We start from the raw sequence: 20194 nt of genomic DNA on the forward strand, positions 1-20194 counted from the left end.
AAACAATGTAATATGCAGAGACCCTCTAGAATTGCTCCGTGACTCTTTCATTTCTTACATCATAAACATATGATTTTTCCCCTATGAGAATGACACTGCAAATGGTGTCATCAGGTAAAGCCTCATGGAATTCACAGATAATTTTAATGTTTGTCCTGTCATTCACCACAACTTGTTTCCTTTTTGAAGCATTGATGACAAACATGGGTCTCCGTGTTTTGAATTCATCTGGTGTGTAATACATATCCGTATTGCCAGTAGTGACCCTCTTGAAAGCCGAAAAAGCCTCATATAATTTGAGGAAATCACCCTTGGACATGTCTAAATTGTAATTTTCTCTAGGAAAAACCTCATTTCTGCCATTATTAAGATATATGTTTTTGATGTTGCAGTTATCAAATTTGCTTGAATTTTTTTCCTGATTATTGTGTCTCCCAGTCTGAAACAATACTACCACAAAATCAGGCATGTCGTATTGAATACTGGAGAATGAATTTGTAGCATCAAACTCATAATATGTACCAGATGCGGGCTTCTGTACGCATTGATATGTATAAAATTGCAGAGGAACCTGTGGATTTTTTAGGATATCAGCTTTGTATTTAAGAGCATAGCTGGCTTCATATTCAACAACCGGGATTCTTAACTCCATAGTCTGAATAATGCACTTGCCTTCATCAGGTAGGGTATTAGGCAGAGCTTCTCCTGTGGGGTTTATCGCACTGTACCTCATCAAAGCATTATTATCATTGGCAGCTCTTCTAAATGTGATTCTTAAACCACCCTTCCACATAATTTCTTTGTAATCTGAGAAGAATCCTGGCAACAGGCGCATAGGGAACAGCACTGTGTGGTTTTTAGATAATATTTTTTCACCAGCCTCAAATCCACCTATTTTGTAGTAAGAAGCCTCGGTTTTGGATAATTTTAATGTGGCCAAAGCTGTAGAGGTAATGCCGGGATAATCTATTCTGTTTATAACAACGCCATGTTTTCTGATCTCAATTTCAGAGAATAGATGCGGCACAAAATTGTCTACCAATCTTATATTTGAATTTGCAGGATAATCTGTTCCATCGAGCTTTACAACATCAAATTTGATGTATAGATCTGCTCTGTGGGGGTGTATAAAGCCGTCCCCTACATCAAGATCAACCTCAATTTCTGTGTTGGGTTGATTTAAATTTGCAAATGTCCTCCTGTTTGGGGGGAATGATTGTAGCTCATAACTCTCAATATTTTCCATTGTATGTATTTTTATTTAAATGTTAATCTCTATGATAGCAGTTGTTGTGGCTCCAGCAAAATCAACTAATTCTTCTTTTTCATTAGTGACCTTCAATTCAATATAATCTATTCTGTTGTGGCACACAGGAAAATATAATGTTGGGGATGGATTGTAGATGATTGGCTCCATAAATTCGGAATTAGGTTTGAATGTTGCAATGATGCCAGTTTGTTTGTGAGTGCCTATGCCATTTGATTTGGTGATCATACCCTCGGCTACATTACAGTGAATATTCAGAGTCTCTATGGCTAAGAATTTGGGTATATTCATAGCAGTGTGTTTGATGGCTGCTTCAAGTTTTGTGTTGTTCTCAAAGCCTAACAGCTCTCCTATAGTACCCAGATCCACTGTTTCTGTAGCAGATACGATCTCTACTCTGTGAGTGACAGAATTTTGACTTAACACTATACCTCTGGGTAATTGAGCATTTAGAGTGGACAGATTATACTGCCCTGGAGTGATGACAATTTTTTGATCCCCAACTGCAATTGTGTTGTTGTGGTGTGTAATATTAGGGATCAAGTACATGCCGTAAAATGCTCTGAGAGCTATTGTTTTGGGATACACTATGTCATCATGCAATTTGAGTTTCAATATTGAATTTTGGCTGGTGAGATGGAATACCCCCATGATGTTTCAGATACCACAAGGCTTTTTGAAAATTTTCAATTGATGGTTTATTTATTTGAGACATATATCTGAGAACAGATAAACACAAATGTCCGCAATTAACATCTTTGAAGTTTTGAACACGGGCATTATTGTAATAAAGATTAGCTGATTTTAGATATTTTACTAAATTTTCAGGTGGAATACCTCCAAATGAATCAAACACAAATGCCTCATCTTTTAAATATTTAAGATAACAGATCCAGTGAGTGCCCTGATTTTTGTACTCATCCAAATTAACAATGCCACACTCTTTGTTGAGTGGTTGTTCTGGTAAAGAATCAGACATGTACACACCCCTAAAATTTTTGATGCCCAGTGGCTTGATTAAAGCTTCAATATCTTGGTTTGTAAGCGGCTCTTGTTTTTTTTAAACTTATTCATGGCTCTCTTAACACCTTTGCCTTTTTTCTCCATGGCCAGGTTATGGCGCTTCTGCTCATCTAATTCTGCCCTATTTTTCTTGGCATCTATTACTGTTTTTGCTATGGCAGCTGATCCCCCAGCCAAGCTCCCAACAGCCCCGAGTGCTGCTAAGATGGCCGGGATAGTAAATATGAAACCCCCCACATGTGATTTTTTTCTAGATTGTTGTAATTTTTTTAATTGGGGGGTACTAAGCAACAATTTCATACCATGTCCCTTTGCAAGACAAGAGCTTTTTTTCTTGCGCTGCTTTTTGGTCAAAAGACTGTCAATAGTTTTAAGAGATTTGAGACCTGCATAAGGTATTTGATACATAACACCCTTTGCCTTCATTGTAGGTTTATTATATACATATTCACAGCCCCCACCCCAGTTTTTGTTTGGTGCTCATAGCTATGGTGGTCCCCAATGCTGCTATTTTTTCACTCAAAGAAGCATCTTTGCTTACAAATCTGCCAAATGCGGCCTCTTCTAATTTCTTGTCTGCAACATGTCTCTTGTCAAGATCAGAATGTGTGTTGTATGCTACGTCATGGTCTCTACAAGCAGCATCTAGAGGATTAACACCAGGATCACCTCTGTTTAATCTATGGTCCAATTTTGTGCCTGGACCACAATACTGATAGCCTGGAATGTGTAGTTCAAATGGCAGCTTGTTTATGATGTCATTAACCAGGCCCCGACCCTCAGAAATATTCCAAAATTTAGGTGGTAGAGTATTAATAATTTTTATGAGATATCCAATCCCCTTAGTGTCATTCACTATAAAATTAGACAATTTTGTGCTTATCATGTCCATAATTCCAACCTTTTCATTGTAAAAATTGTGGTTGCCAGCATTTTCCTCCCCAGCTATCACCAGCAACCTATCTACAAGTTTCCTGACATCATCAACCCAGACAAATTCTTTAGGCAGGGTGTTGTATTGTTTGATTCCACTGCCAGTCTTGATCTGTGACCATATGGGCTTGATTAAATTGTTGTATTTTGCTCCACTGCTCGACTTGACCCTTTTTTGTGTGGGATCATTGTTCTGGTATAGAGCATCTGATTTTATTAATATTTCTTTGTAATGTTCATAATCTTGATCTGTATAGCTGCCAGGCCTTTTCCTAGTCATCAGTTCCCACAATCCAGGTGTTCCGGGGTACTTAACAAAAGCACCTTTTTCTCCGAGACGAGATTCTGAATAAACAATCAGATCATCTCCCATAAAAGTTACTCTGAAATTACCAATTCTATGTATGATACTACCATCAAGCTCTGTGTCAGCATATAAACCAAACACCTCATCTTTATTGTCTTTAGGTGTGGTTAAATATTTTTGAGCAAGAAGACCCAATTCAATAGGATCCTGAATAGCTTCAATTCTTCTAGGAGCAACAGGACTAGGTGTATGAATGCTGGAAAGTGGGGTGAATGGATAATCTAATATGTTCCTTGCAGCTACAGGTACAAGCTCTGTGATCAAATTTTGATTTTGCTCTGTAACAGTTTTGATATTCTTACCTAAATTATTAATAGCATCAATTACAGGCTGTTCTGTTTGTTTGTGTTTTTCATAAATTCCACGGTTCTCTGATTTCCATCCCTTAAATCTTTTTACAAGATAATCTCTTAACTTAAGATCATCAATGATTGGTCGTTTCATGTTTATTTATTTATGTCTCAACGTCTAGAAAATCGTTGATTTTATTTCTGTATTTGCCACTATTGGGTGTTCTTGTCATATCGATTGTGACAAACCCATAACTGTCCTGGCTCCAGCACCTACTGCAAAACTTGGAAAAATCATTGTAGCTCAAGTCCCCACCTACATATTCATCATGTATGTGTTTGAGGTTGGTATGGTCTTGATGAAACACACATATAAAATTGCTGTTGTCTCGGATCAGCTGCTTCGGAATTTTAGAAAAAGTCTGTGCCAGGTAGAAACAATCAATGTTTTTGTGTCGGCCCTGTGTAAAGAAATTTCTAACCTTGTTTTGATTATCCAGTATAATGTCATCAAACACAACAACAGAATTATCGAGACATTCATGAAGTGGCTTAACATCTGATTCAAAAGTGGCAATATCCAATCCATCATATAGCTTCATCAGCTGCTGATATTTTAATTGTTCCAAGCTCTTAGAGAAGACATACAAGTGCCTGTTTTTCCAGTCTAACCAGTTGGGTGCCAATAAAAAATTATCAACCATTAGTGTAGTTTTACCACAAGCAGATGGCCCAACAATAAGACACCTAATATTATCAGGCAGCAAGTTGCCATTTCTCTTATTCTGTTGTTCAGGTTCTGGCAGCCTTTTTATAACATCCCAGGTGCTTATATTATCACTTTGTCTGCATCGATCCAGCTGTTTTCCGGATGACCTAGCCATTTGACAAGTAACTTGCTGCCTTTTCTGCGGATGATTTTTTCTATGAGATATGTGTCAGGCTGTTTAGTTTTGCTGAGCTCTTGTTCATAGAATCTGCCTTTGAGAATTTCTCCTTGGTGATCTTTTATTATATATGTGTTAAGGGTCCCGGGTTTAACTTGAACCACTGTAAATAATTCGGTGCTCCAGTTTCTCGTAAAGCCTCTTTTGAATAAGTGCTTAAATTTGCTGATTCTTACTTGATCACCCACCCTATATTTGGCCCTTCTTGTTGTTGGCTGGTATCTAGGATAATAAACAGTCCTGATCAATTTTTGCTCATCAGATGAAGTTACTTCAGAGGGTTTCATGTTGATTGTGGAATGGACCGAGTTGTTATATTTATGTAGAAGTTCTGGAAGAATATTAAGCCATTTATAATTACCTTGAAGTGTAAATTGTTTATACATAAGATTTTTTAAGGTTCTGTTGAATCTCTCTACAATTGAGGCTTTGAGATCACTGTAACTCGAGTAATGTTTTATTGCCTGGCTTTTAATAAATTGTTGAAACACTGAATTATAAAATTCTTTGCCATTATCTGTTTGCAAATAGCGCTGTGATCTTCCTGAATGATTGATGATTGTCCTGAGGGCTTCTGTAACACATTTTCCAGTCTTGGATTTGAGTGGCACAGCCCAGGCAAATTTTGAAAATGTGTCTATTGCAGTGAGTAGATACTTGTAGCTCTTGTTGATTTTGTCTAAGTTTTTCAACTGCCCACTTGCCATTTCAATCAAGTCGCTCTGCCATAAATCATCTATGCCCTTTGTGACTACTGGCAGTCTCTTATAATTATGTCTGGCTTGTCTGTGTAATTCATCAACAACTAGACATAATATGTAAACAAGAATATTGCAACTATGGGGTGTTCAGCAGCTGATACTGCAGGATTTTCTAAATATAATTTGTCTCCTATTTGTATTTTAAATTCCAGAGTGCCATCATCTTCAGTATAGGCTGTTTCTAATGTATTGGGATCTGTAAAATCCTCTAACTCTACACTGGTGATTTTCGGTTTGTTGTCAGCATTTGTTATTGATAAGGTGGGGTAGTGGTGTGCCTGTGGTTGATGCCAATATTTGATCTTGATTGGTCTCAATGTGCCCCCAACAAAAAACTGGTAATAAAATTGTGCAGGGGACAGCATATATATTTTGCCACCTGGTGTAAATGGTGAATCATATTCTTTGTTGGGGATACTGTACAATTCAAGAATTACTGTATGTTTTGGATTCTCGATTATGCCTGTTATTTCCTTTTCTGCTGTAAGCAATCTGCTTGTTACAGATTCAAGGTGCTCATTGATGGTCCTAACAACATCATCATGGCCTGGCTTGATCTTTATGTCCACAACAAGTTTCTTGTATTGTTGCACAATCTCTTGAAGCTGGGTGGCAAAAACAGACAGAGCATTTGCTTGATTGGATTCCATGGTCCCTAGCTGTTGCTTGATATTAGCTACAATTTGTTGCAAATTTTCAACAACTGCCAATTTTGAATTTTGAGCAGTAAGATCATGGACCTGTCTTCTGATATCCTCAAACAGGGCATGCAGTTCATTAATATGTTGATTGGTTGGTAGAGTGGCCACTGTCTGAGTGAGTTGTTTGATCTCTGCCTGGATATTCTTGATATCTTCTGATTTCAATATCCTATTCACAGCTCTCTTAATATTTTTAAGTTCCTGGGATATAGGCAGATTTGATACTGTATTCTGCAAAAATTCAAGTGCCAATTTTACATTGTTTAATTCAGAAGCATCAGCCACATTTTGCATAGCATTTTGGAGCAGGGCTATATCTGCCTGAGAGGGTGTGGATTGTTGTAAAATTTCAAGTTTTGTTTGGATATCATCGATCAAGTGATGAAAATGAGATAGCTCAGATTCGGTGTTGAGGTTTTCAAGCTTTGTGATCTGTTGCTGGACACTGACAAGGGTATCTACAATTCCAGGCAATCGGGATTCTAGTACATTTGCCAAATCATTTTGCACTGCTGCTATTGTACCCTCAAGATGGGTTATGGAACTTTGAATTTTTCCAAAATCTTCATATGTTTCAAGTTGCAGCTTGATGTTGGCAACACTCCGAGTTATTGCATTCAAAGCATCAGAAGATGGCAAATTGTTCATAAAATTTTCAAGTGTCTCAATTTTTTCTTTAACCTCGGCTATGGCATTGTTCAGAGGATCCAGGTTAGGTATCTGGAGTGATTGAATCTGTTCTTTTAGAGTGGAAATCACTAGATCAAAATCTTCTTGTGATTTTATGCTTTTGACAATTGTTTGGAGCTGTGCCTGGACATTATTTATTTGCTCTTCTAATTGTTGTTTCAATTGCTCGGAGTTGTTGGCCTGGGTCTTAAATTTGGCTTGAAGAGCTGCTACAGCTTCTTCTAAACTTTGAAAATTATCCAATGTGGCCAAGTCAGTATATTTTTGAAGCAACAATTTGAGTTCAGAATCAATTTTAAGAAGAGGGTCCATGCATTGTGATTGCAAATTTGTAATTTCTAGTTGAAGACTGGCATTGAGTGTGGTCTGTAAAGCTTGTAAATCACTTCTCAATTTCTTGACTCTGACATCAAGCATAAGAATCTCATCACTGTGATCTTCATGTCTTGTATGGCCAAATATATCATTAGGCATTTTTGTTTTAGTGGTTATTTATTATAGAGTATCTGATTCTTAATTCTATAAAAAAAGGTATAAGCTTATCATAGGATCCAGGGACCTCAATATATAAGCAGTCACCAGCAGAAACAGTATATACAGTGCCAGAAATCATGTTTGAGTGCTTAATTCTATAAATATTTCTCCCTACTGAAATCTTGACATCACCCTCAGGGGTTGTAATAAATTGCAATTGCCCACCTACAGGTAATTGGTAATGATTTAAATTATTGTTAAATATGTACAATGTTTTACCTGTTTCATCATTATTATCTGTAAGTATGCTGTTCAGATGAATAATTAACAAGCCACTCAGTTTAGACAGCATATCAGGAGAGGCTTGTGGTGTTGGCAGCTCCATAATAGCCTGTTTTTTGAACCCAAATAAGTTCATAGGCATGTTTATTTATTTCAAATCATGCTCTGTGTTTGGGCTTTTTTTGCCATTTTTCAAATCACAATGACCCCAAGGTAAAGTATGTATGCCACATGATAAAATGCATCTCTTATCATCATGTGGGTCCAGGGCCACTTTTCTTACAATATTTGAAGTCAATAAGTGATCCTCACTCTGGATTCTGGATTCTGATGTTTTGATTGAATTCTGGGATTTGATGCAATTTTCATAATCTTCAAATTGGAGGTCTTTTTCAACAGTTACTTTGCCAATGCCCTTGGCCTTTTTGACAACAGTACTACATGTTTTAAAGGTGTACATCTTGGCACTTAACCCAGCAAATTTCACAATAACATCACCAAGTGTTTCATCTTTTAACTTGCCAGGCACCTTTTTGTTGTGGTGTTTAATTATTGTATGTTCACTGGTATCAAAGTATTGAAACAATTCAGGCTGTGACATATCTTGATAAACATCTTCTGTTTGAATATCAAGAATAAAACTATCCGTGTCCATGTACAATAATTTTACACGATCACCATAAAAAGGTTTCAGCACATCATAATACAATGTTAACATATGTAATTTGGACGATTCCAATATTGCAGCCCCTTCATAAATAGGTTTATCAAACTTAATCTTTGTTTTCTTCATGTTGAAAAGTGCCATGTGCTCATCATAAATTCTTCTGTAATTGAAGTTGGGCTTTGCAACCAATTTTTTGCTCAGGCTGGGGTCAGTAATTATTTTAACATCGGTATGTTTTCTGACATTTTCAATAGTTTTGCCATACACAGAATTAACCATCAATTTAAACAAGCCCTTATCAAATTGGCTCTTTGCAGATGTTCGAAGCTCTGTATTTGTATCAATGTATGGTTTCAACCATCTTGAGTGCCTGAACCTCAAAACTTTTCCAACTTTGGTCACTTGAACACCATGTTTCATCAGGAACTGGAGGTTTTTGTAATATAAGACACAACCCTGTTTCGGCTCCAGAGTCATCATGAGCTTCTTCTGTTTAGAGCCAGGTGAGCACTGAACCTCGGGAATTGGGGGCAGATCAGAAAATTTTTTGTGTAAATTATCTGGAATTGTCAGATCAACCTCTAAGAAGAGGCCATAGTCACTGTCATCAAAATCCTTAAGATCTTCAATATTGACATCTTCGACCCACTCAAGCCCTGCATATGGCAGTTTTTTCATCATGGCATGACCATAGAGGCTGTTTGCATCTACATACAGTATATAATTTGATGGCCGTGCTGGATCATAATCAGGCAGCATAATATGCTTGTTATTTGCTCTGGCATATCTCTGGGAACATTGCACCATCCCTCCTCTTATACCTTTCTCCATAAACAGATACTTATCTTGATCGTGGATCAGATCCAATGGCTTTTTGGTATTGAAAAACATTGCGGCCCATGCTAGACCTGGGGCACTGTAAAAATACACTGGGTCCAGTTTATAATTTTGCATGGAAGATTTTCTGAATGCCTGAAGTATATCAGCTAAGAGGGTGACATCAAGTTTCAAATATGCCATGTGATAATCACCAAATGTCTTGCATTTTAAATTGTTCCACATCAAGTGGGCATGGTGATAATCTTCATCACTGATTCCAGATCCTCTGATTCTGCTGTAAAACGCTTCTTGTGGTGGCAGGGAACACTCATCAAATTTAGAAAAATCTGTAACATAGTCATATGGATATACACCCTTCCGCCTAATTAACTTCAGGTCCTGATTTGGAAACAATGCACGTGTGATTTTGAATTGATCATCAGATAATTGAGTGGCCAGTGTGGCCAGGCTAGCCGATAAAATTCTGTAAGAATCAAGAAATCTTATGTGAATAGGAACACCATTAACTTTAATTATCTTGCTAATAGATATATATTTCTCATCATTTTCAGCTAAAATATTTAAATTCTGTTTCTCAAACCCCTCGTATCTGATCATATGATGGAAATCATAATTGGATGCTCCATGGCAAAATATGGGGATAAATTTTGGTCTCTTGATCTGAATATTGCAGCTATTACACAGGGCCTGTTTATATCGACCATCTGTATGTGAATGGTGATGTACCTTGATATTTGTATCTGAAAATTCAGAATCACATACCGGGCATTTTTCTGCATTGTTGAAATCTTCAATCTGTTCCTCTGTTAAAGGCAACATAGGTTTTGATTTTAATAAGATGTTAGATGCTATGTCACGGCACTCATTTTCTATTCTATGTGCAAATATTTTGATGGCATTTGGTCCCACGTATAAGTATGGCTCACTAGCTACACCATCCCGTATAACTGTATAACAAAAGCTGGAAGGTTCATGTAACTGGTATGATGTAATTGAAGATTCATCAGGATCTGGGCTGCAGAATGCAAGAGGTTTGAGGTTCGATTCAAAATCACAGGCAATATATGCTGGGTGTTCCAACAAGGCTTCAAACTTTTTGAATTTGCAATTTTCACTTGGATTAGGCATCACCATATGAACAGGTTTATGGTTGCCACAATATTTCAGATGCTCAATTAATTTGTTTTTGGCAATTTCTGCATTCCTTTCACGAACCCCATTTATTATTTTTTTACCATCAAATACAGTCAAACATCTTCTGCACAACTTGAATATTGTATTGGATTTGTCTAGTTGTGTTCTCACTAAAGCTTCAAGATTATGTATCAGAGTGTAATGATTTGTGCCATCCCCTTCAATTAAGAGCAAATCAATGGGAATAGCAGATTCATCATCAAGTGTACTGATTCTGAGAGGTGCTATCGGGCAATTGCCAGTAGAACAAGTAAATACATTAATAGATAATTGTTTACCATTGATATCCCTGGCCTTTTTTTCAAATTTATCAATATTCTGAACAGACATTGGATATTCTAAACCCTCCATTGCATCGTCAAAAAGATGTTCATGCTGTTTGTAATAACTTATTCGCTGAGGATCCTTTGAAACTGGATACAGAGCAGCTAAAATACACCACAAAAAGCATTTCTGGTCATTATTTTTTATATTGACCACGGCTTGTTTGTTTTTGATATTGGCAGGTAATGGCAAATATGTAGAACCTTTTAATGGGCAGAATTCAGAAATATTAACATATAACTTGTGTGGAGAACCGCATAGGCTCCATCCAGACTCTTTTGCTGCAAAGTCAGAGTGTTTAATGTTCAGTTGTTCCATCAACCTGCTTATTATTTTGTCTAAATTTGCGTTTGAATATACCGATACAGTTTCTGTTATGTGGGGCTGTGTAAATTTTGTGCCGTTTGGTTTCTTATATTGAGTATACAATTTGAGGGACAGCTTATAAGAGCCATTTTGTGCATTTAGAATTGCCTGTATATCAGGTTTTTTACTGTTCAAAAAATTCTTAATGCCACATCTTGGCTCTGATACAAACCGGTGATCTCTTAATTGGCCGTTAAAACTGCTACGGATGGGTGCATAGCGTGGCTGCTTTGCTGCTCTGGCATTAAGAGGTGCTTCGTGCTTTCTTTTCAGACCAGATGTAGATGGTTGTGTTGATGACTGTGCAGAGCAAGTATCTCTATGTTTATATGTGAAATATTCCATGCTATATTTTCTATTGCATTTGGGGCAAATTATTGTGGGAGTTCTGTATTTGTCTGGGTTACAAATCTTTTGGTGCTTGGCCCAATTGGGGCTGGATATATTCTTATTGCATTGATTACAATATTTTTGACTTTGCATTTTTGTTGTTGTTTATTATATACAATTTCCTGGGATTCAGATCAAAACTTTATGCTGGATAAAAATATCAGTTGGGTTCAACACTGTGCTGTGTGTATGTGTGTACGTGTGTATGTGTGTATACACTTAATATTTTTGGCTTTGGTATTTATATACAATTTCTTGGGATTCAGATCAAAACTTTATGCTGGATAAAAATGTCAGTTGTGTTCAACACTGTGCTGTGTGTGTGTGTGTACGTGTGTATGTGTGTATACACTTAATATTTTTGGCTTTGGTATTTATATACAATTTCTTGGGATTCAGATCAAAACTTTATGCTGGATAAAAATGTCAGTTGGGTTCAACACTGTGCTGTGTGTGTGTGTGTACGTGTGTATGTGTGTATACACTTAATATTTTTGGCTTTGGTATTTATATACAATTTCTTGGGATTCAGATCAAAACTTTATGCTGGATAAAAATGTCAGTTGGGTTCAACACTGTGCTGTGTGTATGTGTGTACGTGTGTATGTGTGTATACACTTAATATTTTTGGCTTTGGTATTTATATACAATTTCTTGGAATTCAGATCAAAACTTTATGCTGGATAAAAATGTCAGTTGGGTTCAACACTGTGCTGTGTGTGTGTGTGTACGTGTGTATGTGTGTATACACTTAATATTTTTGGCTTTGGTATTTATATACAATTTCTTGGGATTCAGATCAAAACTTTATGCTGGATAAAAATGTCAGTTGGGTTCAACACTGTGCTGTGTGTATGTGTGTACGTGTGTATGTGTGTATACACTTAATATTTTTGGCTTTGGTATTTATATACAATTTCTTGGGATTCAGATCAAAACTTTATGCTGGATAAAAATATCAGTTGGGTTCAACACTGTGCTGTGTGTATGTGTGTACGTGTGTATGTGTGTATACACTTAATATTTTTGGCTTTGGTATTTATATACAATTTCTTGGGATTCAGATCAAAACTTTATGCTGGATAAAAAAAAAAGCAGAAATAGGCCACAACTTGGCCACAAGTGGACCGGAAGTAGGCAAACCGGAAGTGGACCGGAAGTGGACCGGAAGTAGACCGGAAGTGGACCGGAAGTAGACCGGAAGTGGACCGGAAGTAGACCGGAAGTAGACCGGAAGTAAACCGGAAGTAGACCGGAAGTAAACCGGAAGTAGACCGGAAGTGAATATGCGTGGGTGGGTGTGGGTGGGTGTAGGTGTGTGTTAATACGTATGGCTTAGTTTTAAGTGTGGTCAAAAAAAATATGAGGAGGGACATATTTTTGACAGGATTATGGACAACAATCTCACAGAAGTGCCTTCTGTAAGTGTAGACAAATCAATCTAAGGGGGGGTCATACTTTCTCATGGAATCCATGAGGGCATTTTTACAAAAATCTTGGATTAGACGGGGTTCCACACTTGAGCAAAAAGCTCATATGGGCATGTTGAGCCTGTTTTAAGTATAAGCAAATCTGCTGGAGGGGGGTTCATACTTTCTCGCGCTGGTTATATGGCCTTTACCACTACTTATCTTACACTGGTATTCTGTAGTGGTTTATTTTATGTCATCAACAACTAATATATACAACCAGAATAATGCCAGATTATCACATTTTCGTCTTATCACATTTTCGTCCGTTTTTAAATGTTCATTGGTAGAGCATCAAAAATTCAAAACCCTGATGGTTTTCTAATTAACAGGCAAAAACCCCGTGGCGGAGTGGTTAGCACATCGCGCTACGAAGCCGGGTTCGAATCCCGGCCTTGGCATGGATGTTGGTAGTGTGTTTTCATCAATTTCATCATATCATCACTTCCTCCGCCTCTTTGCAATTAGCCAAAAGTTGCACAAAAACGAAGTAAAATAAAGGAAATCAATCATACCAATCAATGTAATGAACAGAGCAAAATGTGGAGAAAGTTGTGATTACCTAGTAGGACGTCCAAATACTAGCAGCGCCTAAACAGTGGATAGTAGTTCATTCTAGCATAAATGTTTTTTTCAGGAAAGAGAAACTCCGTGGACAGCAGGAGAGAACGAAAAAAGTGGAACATTTGTGTATTCTGCACAGAGGTTAGTTTTATACTTAACTCAAACTCCATTTCGAACATGTCGTCTTTCTTGGTGGCATTAATGACTATTTGTTCCATGAGATACTAATAAGCTCCATATGAATTAAATCATGCAACTGGAATTTCGGGATTACGGCCAGAGATCGATCCTGGAACTGCTCGTACCGAGTTGGTGAGTGAGCTCTACTAGACTACGTTGTACTAAATGGGATAAAAGATCTCTAGAGTAGCTGAAGCAAATGGAATGCAAATCTGTGACTAACTAGTGCAATGGAGATATCGGCTATTTGCAAGGATGGGACCGTTTGATGTGCTTACGAAACTAGAAGTTGAAAGTAGCTTTTCTCATTGGAGGAAATCGCGTTCAATTTGCCTCAAATTGAAAAAAACAAAAGACTCTCGATTTGAGTCTTTCCTCCGCTCTGTCGCCACTGAACTCGTTCACTAGAGCTCTAATCCTTTCTACAATACACTTAAAAGAATTAGTGGCCTTTTTAATCAGATATCCGTGGTGAAACCACTTCGAAACTGACTTCACATACAACTGCCTGTTCTATTTCGTAGTGAAAATACACCTTAAAGATGGTCATTAGAAACGGGTCTCCCCTATATTTTACCTAAGATGACACTACCATATACAATACTCACGCATTCCTATACTGAATGATTACTTAAGGCGATGTATCTTGTCGTGCTTATGTGTGAACACATTTGAGTTGAATAGTAGAAAGGGAGCTTGAAATTGTTTGTGCTGCTACGTTCAACAGAGGAAACCAAAGTAACGAATCCTTGAACATTATTGTATTCTTCTACATTGTTGATATCATTATGTAGTAGGTATTCAATAAACACATACCTACAATAAAGGTGTTCTTTAACAATAACATTTAATGTATAAAAAAAGGATATTCTATTTTGTCATTGAATATGAATATATGATTTTATTGGAGGAAGGTGTAAAGCAGGACACCACTGTAGATAGTGTGTGTGTGGGGGGGGGGGGCAGGGTAAAAATAGAGGGTGCCAAAAATCCACCTCGTCCGAGGGAAAATTTTATCTTCAGCTGTACCTGGTTACTAGAATATACATGTGAGTGTCAATTTCTCCATCGCATATTCTGACTTCGTTGTCTTTTTTTAAAGAAAAGGCTTTGAATGGTGCCCTGGGCTGCAGCCCCCCTAGCCTACCCTTCGCTACCAGCTTGGTTTAATCACCCATAGACTAGTGAGGAATTTAGCTACAGCTCGGATATATCCATATCACCCTATATTCGAATCCATCACTTTATCGGGATTTTATTTACTTATATGCAGGTACTTTCCATATTTTTTTTATCTATTGAGATGAAATGTAGAGGTGCAGGAGTGGATGCGCAGTTCAAAATATATGTAAATAACAATAATTCAGGTTAACGTTGCACTTTAAAAGTTATTCAGTTTGCTACAGTTGTTGCTTCCTTTGCAGGTAGTGACGTTTTTAAATTCGATCTACAAGCTCTTCGATGCTCGCATTGAGAGGTACGATGTTTACAAAGTGGAGACAATAGGAGATTCATACATGGTAGCATCTGGACTTCCTGTTAAAAATGGTAAGTAGCCAGTCCATTGTCAGAATATACTTATACTTCACAACTTGCACTTCACGGATATCCAGTCTTTATGCTTTATATGAACCTTAAATACACAATTCCAAGCAGTGAATGACATTAGTTGTGAAATAATTGTTAACTATTGGTGAAGTATTTATCTACGAAAGTTTGGCAAGATTTGATTGTGTTTGTTTAGCTCCAAGCACAGCGAAATCAATATAGCTAAGCAATAGCTTGGGAAGGAGACGCATGCGACTTCTACAGAGAAAAATGCCATACACCGACAGACTTTCACAGCTTGTACAGGACATCAAAACGAACAACTTTTCTTAGTATTGTGTTGCTCGTTGAGGTATCGTTTCAACGCTACGAGCCCTCGAAAAAACAGCATTTTCTGTGTGTATGCAACCATGCACAACAGCTTTATGGTTGCAACTAACAGCTATGTATTATGTTGAAAAAAAGACAAAATTTTAAGTACACTGCAAGGAAGGCCTGCCCACTGGGGTGTGAATACTTCTGGGCAACATTTAGGAAGCCCTTTTTTATGCAAAAACATGAAATATAGAATGTACAACATGTATGTGGATGCTGATACGTGCAGGATTTTAAGGCAATGGGGTTAAACCCTGCATCTTAACTTGCCGACGTATTTGCTGCCATGATAACATTTCCATATTGGGGTATAAAATTTCATGTTTTCCGAAAGAAAAATAAACGATAGTAGAAACCTTGGATCTGCAGTGCATGGCTGCATAGATTCAGGATATAAAATGCCTAGGTTTCCAGGGCTTGCAGTGTTGAAACGAGACTTCAATGAGAAAAAGTTTAGTATGTGTTGATGTCCTGAACACGTGTAAAATTTTGTCGATGTTGTACGGCGATACTTTGTACATTACTAGCGATTGACAATACAGCACACTTTTATTAACTTTATTACTTAATAATACTAGTTACCATGTATTATTGCAATGCTTACGATTAACGGATAATGAGGTAAAGGAGCGTAAGATAAGTAACATATAAATTGTGGATATAGAGCTAATTTAATTTTTCACACTTGGTAAGTATTGTCTTCTAAACATTCAGTACATTAACATTGAATTATTGATTAATAATTTCTGATAACTTTTTTAAAGGTAAAAAACATGTTTCTGAGATTGCAACCATGGCTTTGGACCTCCTTGCTGGATCGGTGATCTTCCAGGTTCCTCACCGCCCTGGAGAAAAGCTCCAGATCCGAAGCGGTATCCACACGGGACCCGTGGTGGCTGGAATCGTCGGCTCGAAGATGCCACGCTACTGTCTCTTTGGTGACACCGTCAACACAGCCTCTCGCATGGAGACAACTGGAGAACGTAAGTTAAGATTGATTTCAGCAGTAGTTTTGCGTTTACAAAATTTGTTCCCCGGATCCCATCATATATATATATTATATATATATATATATATATATATATATATATATATATATATATATATATATATATATATATTGTACTTAAGCTGTAGCGATAAGTGTCGAAAATATTTGAATTAGCGTGAATAAAAGAGTAAAATACCCAACTCCTTCGCACAGAAATGTTATTTTGTTTAGTAGATTCAGTACAGGCCCGTAGCCAGAATTTTATTTCGGAAAGGGGCTCATCCTTTATCAGCAACAGCGCTGCAGCTTCGTTACAATCATAAAGAGCGGCCGGTTTATAAACTAACGAAATATTTGTAGTATTTCGGGGGAAGGGGAGCTTCAGCTCCCCGATCCCCCTCACTGGCTACGTGCCTGAATCAGTATGTTATACACGAGGTCTGACAATAAAGTTCGCGAACTTGCTGCACTATGCTTATTGTGGCAGCACTACACAATAACTCGTGTACGCTCTTATGATGCTGGTATATCAAGGTTTCACCCGTGTGTGATTGATGCTATTGTTAACTTGTGGCAGTCTTTCCTATTCGCACTCCTTATTGTCTGTGTATATTTTGGTATGCCTGAGAATATTTTGGTGTGTCTGAGAATATCAGAGCTTGAATTACAGGAACAAACAAACATTAGATTTTTTGGTTAAATTTGGCAAAAGTTAAAACGAAAAAGCTTTATTTTCTGAGGAGAATGCTACTAACAAACAAGATATGTTCAGTTACCAGCTAGCAGAACTGAAGAAAATATTGCAGCAATTCTTCAAATTGTGCGTGATAATAGTTTGCTGACCATCTGTAGTACAACATATCACAGAGAATATGGGAAATCTCAACTGAAGATAAAAAATAGTTCTAAAGAAGCTCGCTGATAAGCAAAAGCTATTGTTCATTTGGCACTGCCCGGGAGGAAGTTTAAATTAGTAAAAAAATAATAAATGTTTTCTAACACTCTCCTTATTCACCGGATCTAGCCCCTCTACTTTTTATTTTTCCCAAGATAAAGGAAATATTGAAAGCAAGGCATTTTGATGACATGATGATAGTAGGAATATCCGATGGAGACGCTAAATGCCAAACACCAAAATCATTTCAATATTACCAATATTACTCTAAAGAGTGGTCTAGGCGCTATCATCAGTACATGACTTCCTAAAGGAAGTATTTTGATGGCGACCGCAGTGATACTGAGGGATGAGGTACGTTAACGTAGCAATTACACGGACCATATTGCCAGACCCCGTACATTAACATTCGTTTCTGTTCATATGAGAAAAGGTGGGTCCCTTTCCGAACGACTAACATTACAAAGAACGAACGAATAATGCATTTTCAAGATATCTGTATTATTATTAGTATAACTGGCATATTTTTAATTTCCATTTCTTTCTAGCTTTGAGAATCCATATCACATTAGAGATGAAAGTTGCCTTGGATGCTGTGGGAGGTTTCAAAACGGAACACAGGGGGCTTGTAGACGTCAAAGTAAGTTATTTATTGTAACCTCCGACATTATAATTTTTCACATGCTACTGTTCTAGTGTTTGCACACAGGAATATTTTCATACATTAATGATGCATTCTGTTTGGTTCTTGTGTACATATAAAAAATAGATCTATGTTTGGAGGTCATCGGATTGCTTTTTTGAATTAAACTCTATCAAGTAGTTCTACTATGCTTCCACATACAGTGCAACTTCCACATATAGTACTAAACACCGGTATGAAAGATCGAAGGAATAATTTGAGGTATAATGGTTTGGATAATGCTGCTTCAGGTGTTATTTAAGTATTGCTGTTCGTGTATACAATTTTGTTTTCCCTTACAGGGAAAGGGGTTGATGGACACTTATTGGTTAACAGGGAAGGAGGGAGGGATTTCCAGAGCAACCGAATTGGACACCCCTGGTTTCTTTGAGGATGTCCAACCCATGTTCATCAGGCGGCTCAGAGACGAGTATTACATATAACAACGACTTTCCCATGTCCCTGTGGACATTCCCGGCTTCTTTGAAGAAGGCATCTGGCTCCAGACTTTCCTCATGCAAAGGTCTAATAATGATAATGTTTGATAACTTGTAAGTGAGCCTTCTCGATACGTTACAGTTTCAGAACTATGACCTCGTCCATTTCTAGAATGCCAAGAGGAGCGTAGTTTACCTAAAGAAAGGTAAGGTGACGAGTGAACCTTGTGTCTCTGTTCTGGGAAGTTGGATAATCACATCCTTTGTTGGCTTGCTGTTAAATCAGCAGAAGGGATTGAAGTCAGTGGCATAAGAAGTCCACATTTGTTGATCTCAGTATTTGTATGTTGGAACGAGCCATGTTCCTGAACCAAAACGTTTCTTGTGATACTAAATAAGCAGAAACAAACATTGTTGCTTCTTTTTGTGCAGTAAACTCTCCGAAAGTTTCTTGTGGTTTTTAATAAAGAACAATATATTTTTGAAGTACTAACTCTCACTTTATCGAAGTAGTAGGGAGCTTGTATTCTGATGTAGATTGGCCACATTGGATTTTGAAACCATACGGAAACTGAAAAATAATGTAAATTTTCTACAACGTAACCACGATTACAGTGCTTTATTTGTCCAAGCTTTTGTGTGGTGTGAGCTGAGTTTAAAATGGTGTAAAATGTGATTTATGTTTCCTAGCTTTACACAGTTGAAACAGTTTTGTGTGGAAGGATATACCGTAGAAACTAATTTTGCCGCCGTTCAGTGTAGTGGTGATATGAACAGGATTCTAAAACAAACACTTCTGTTATAAGTCACATTGCTGGAATACGAATATAACCCCGAGACGTCCAAAGAACTGCCTAGCATAGAGAATTTATGACATGGAAGTTATTAACAATATCATTGCTTTGTACATAATTGTTGCCGTGCAAGGAAATAACAATGACATGCATTTTGTGACAGCTGCATGTTTATATATTTTTGATGTCAAAAATATTAAATGTCGTTTCTCCAAAGAGTATTGTTTGATATTTCTTGCAGGAATTCCTTAGTCAGAGATGTACCTTGTGACTGACACTTGTAAGGCTCCTGACTGCAGCAACAGTTTGGATCCCATTGTAGCAGAACTCCAGGAAGCTGCCAAGTTTTGGCTAACCGCTCTAAAGTCTACTCTCAGCTTTTCTAAAGATGAATACTTGGAGATAGCCACATTTGCCATAGACCCGCCCCCAATTTTGGAAGTGCAAGGCACTTTCTCCCGGTCATGAAAACCTGCAACAACGACTGGGGGTTCGTCGTGCTGACCACACGTCACCCCGTAACTGGTTGAGTGAGTGAGTAGGATCAGGTGAGAGTGAGGCCGGCATTCGGTAGGTAGGCCATGGCCCTCAATGGCTGATTCACTCTCAATAAGGAATTTTTATTTTAAATGGATGGAGAGAAATACAGCTACATGTCAACAACAGCACTAAATCATACTATATTTCTTGATGAAGTTTGATTACTACAGAATAGCACAGGGAAATGGCAATGCCAGCTGACG

At 37.5% G+C, this 20194-nt stretch overlaps 1 protein-coding gene across 1 annotated transcript in view; it reads left to right on the top strand.

The window, feature by feature from the left end:
• Window positions 1–18663, top strand: part of LOC145987166 (uncharacterized) — a 38834-nt gene extending 20171 nt beyond the window's left edge. The window contains exons 8-11 of the mRNA XM_083121677.1: window positions 15154–15277; window positions 16417–16635; window positions 18087–18178; window positions 18523–18663. Of these exons, the coding sequence (XP_082977803.1) occupies window positions 15154–15277; window positions 16417–16635; window positions 18087–18178; window positions 18523–18663 (576 nt within the window). The remainder of the gene's footprint in view (window positions 1–15153; window positions 15278–16416; window positions 16636–18086; window positions 18179–18522) is intronic.
• Window positions 18664–20194: the final 1531 nt, after the last annotated feature.

The sequence above is a fragment of the Lepisma saccharinum genome, chromosome 4 (assembly GCF_977018435.1).
Source record: "Lepisma saccharinum chromosome 4, izLepSacc3.1, whole genome shotgun sequence".
Lineage (NCBI taxonomy): Eukaryota > Metazoa > Arthropoda > Insecta > Zygentoma > Lepismatidae > Lepisma > Lepisma saccharinum.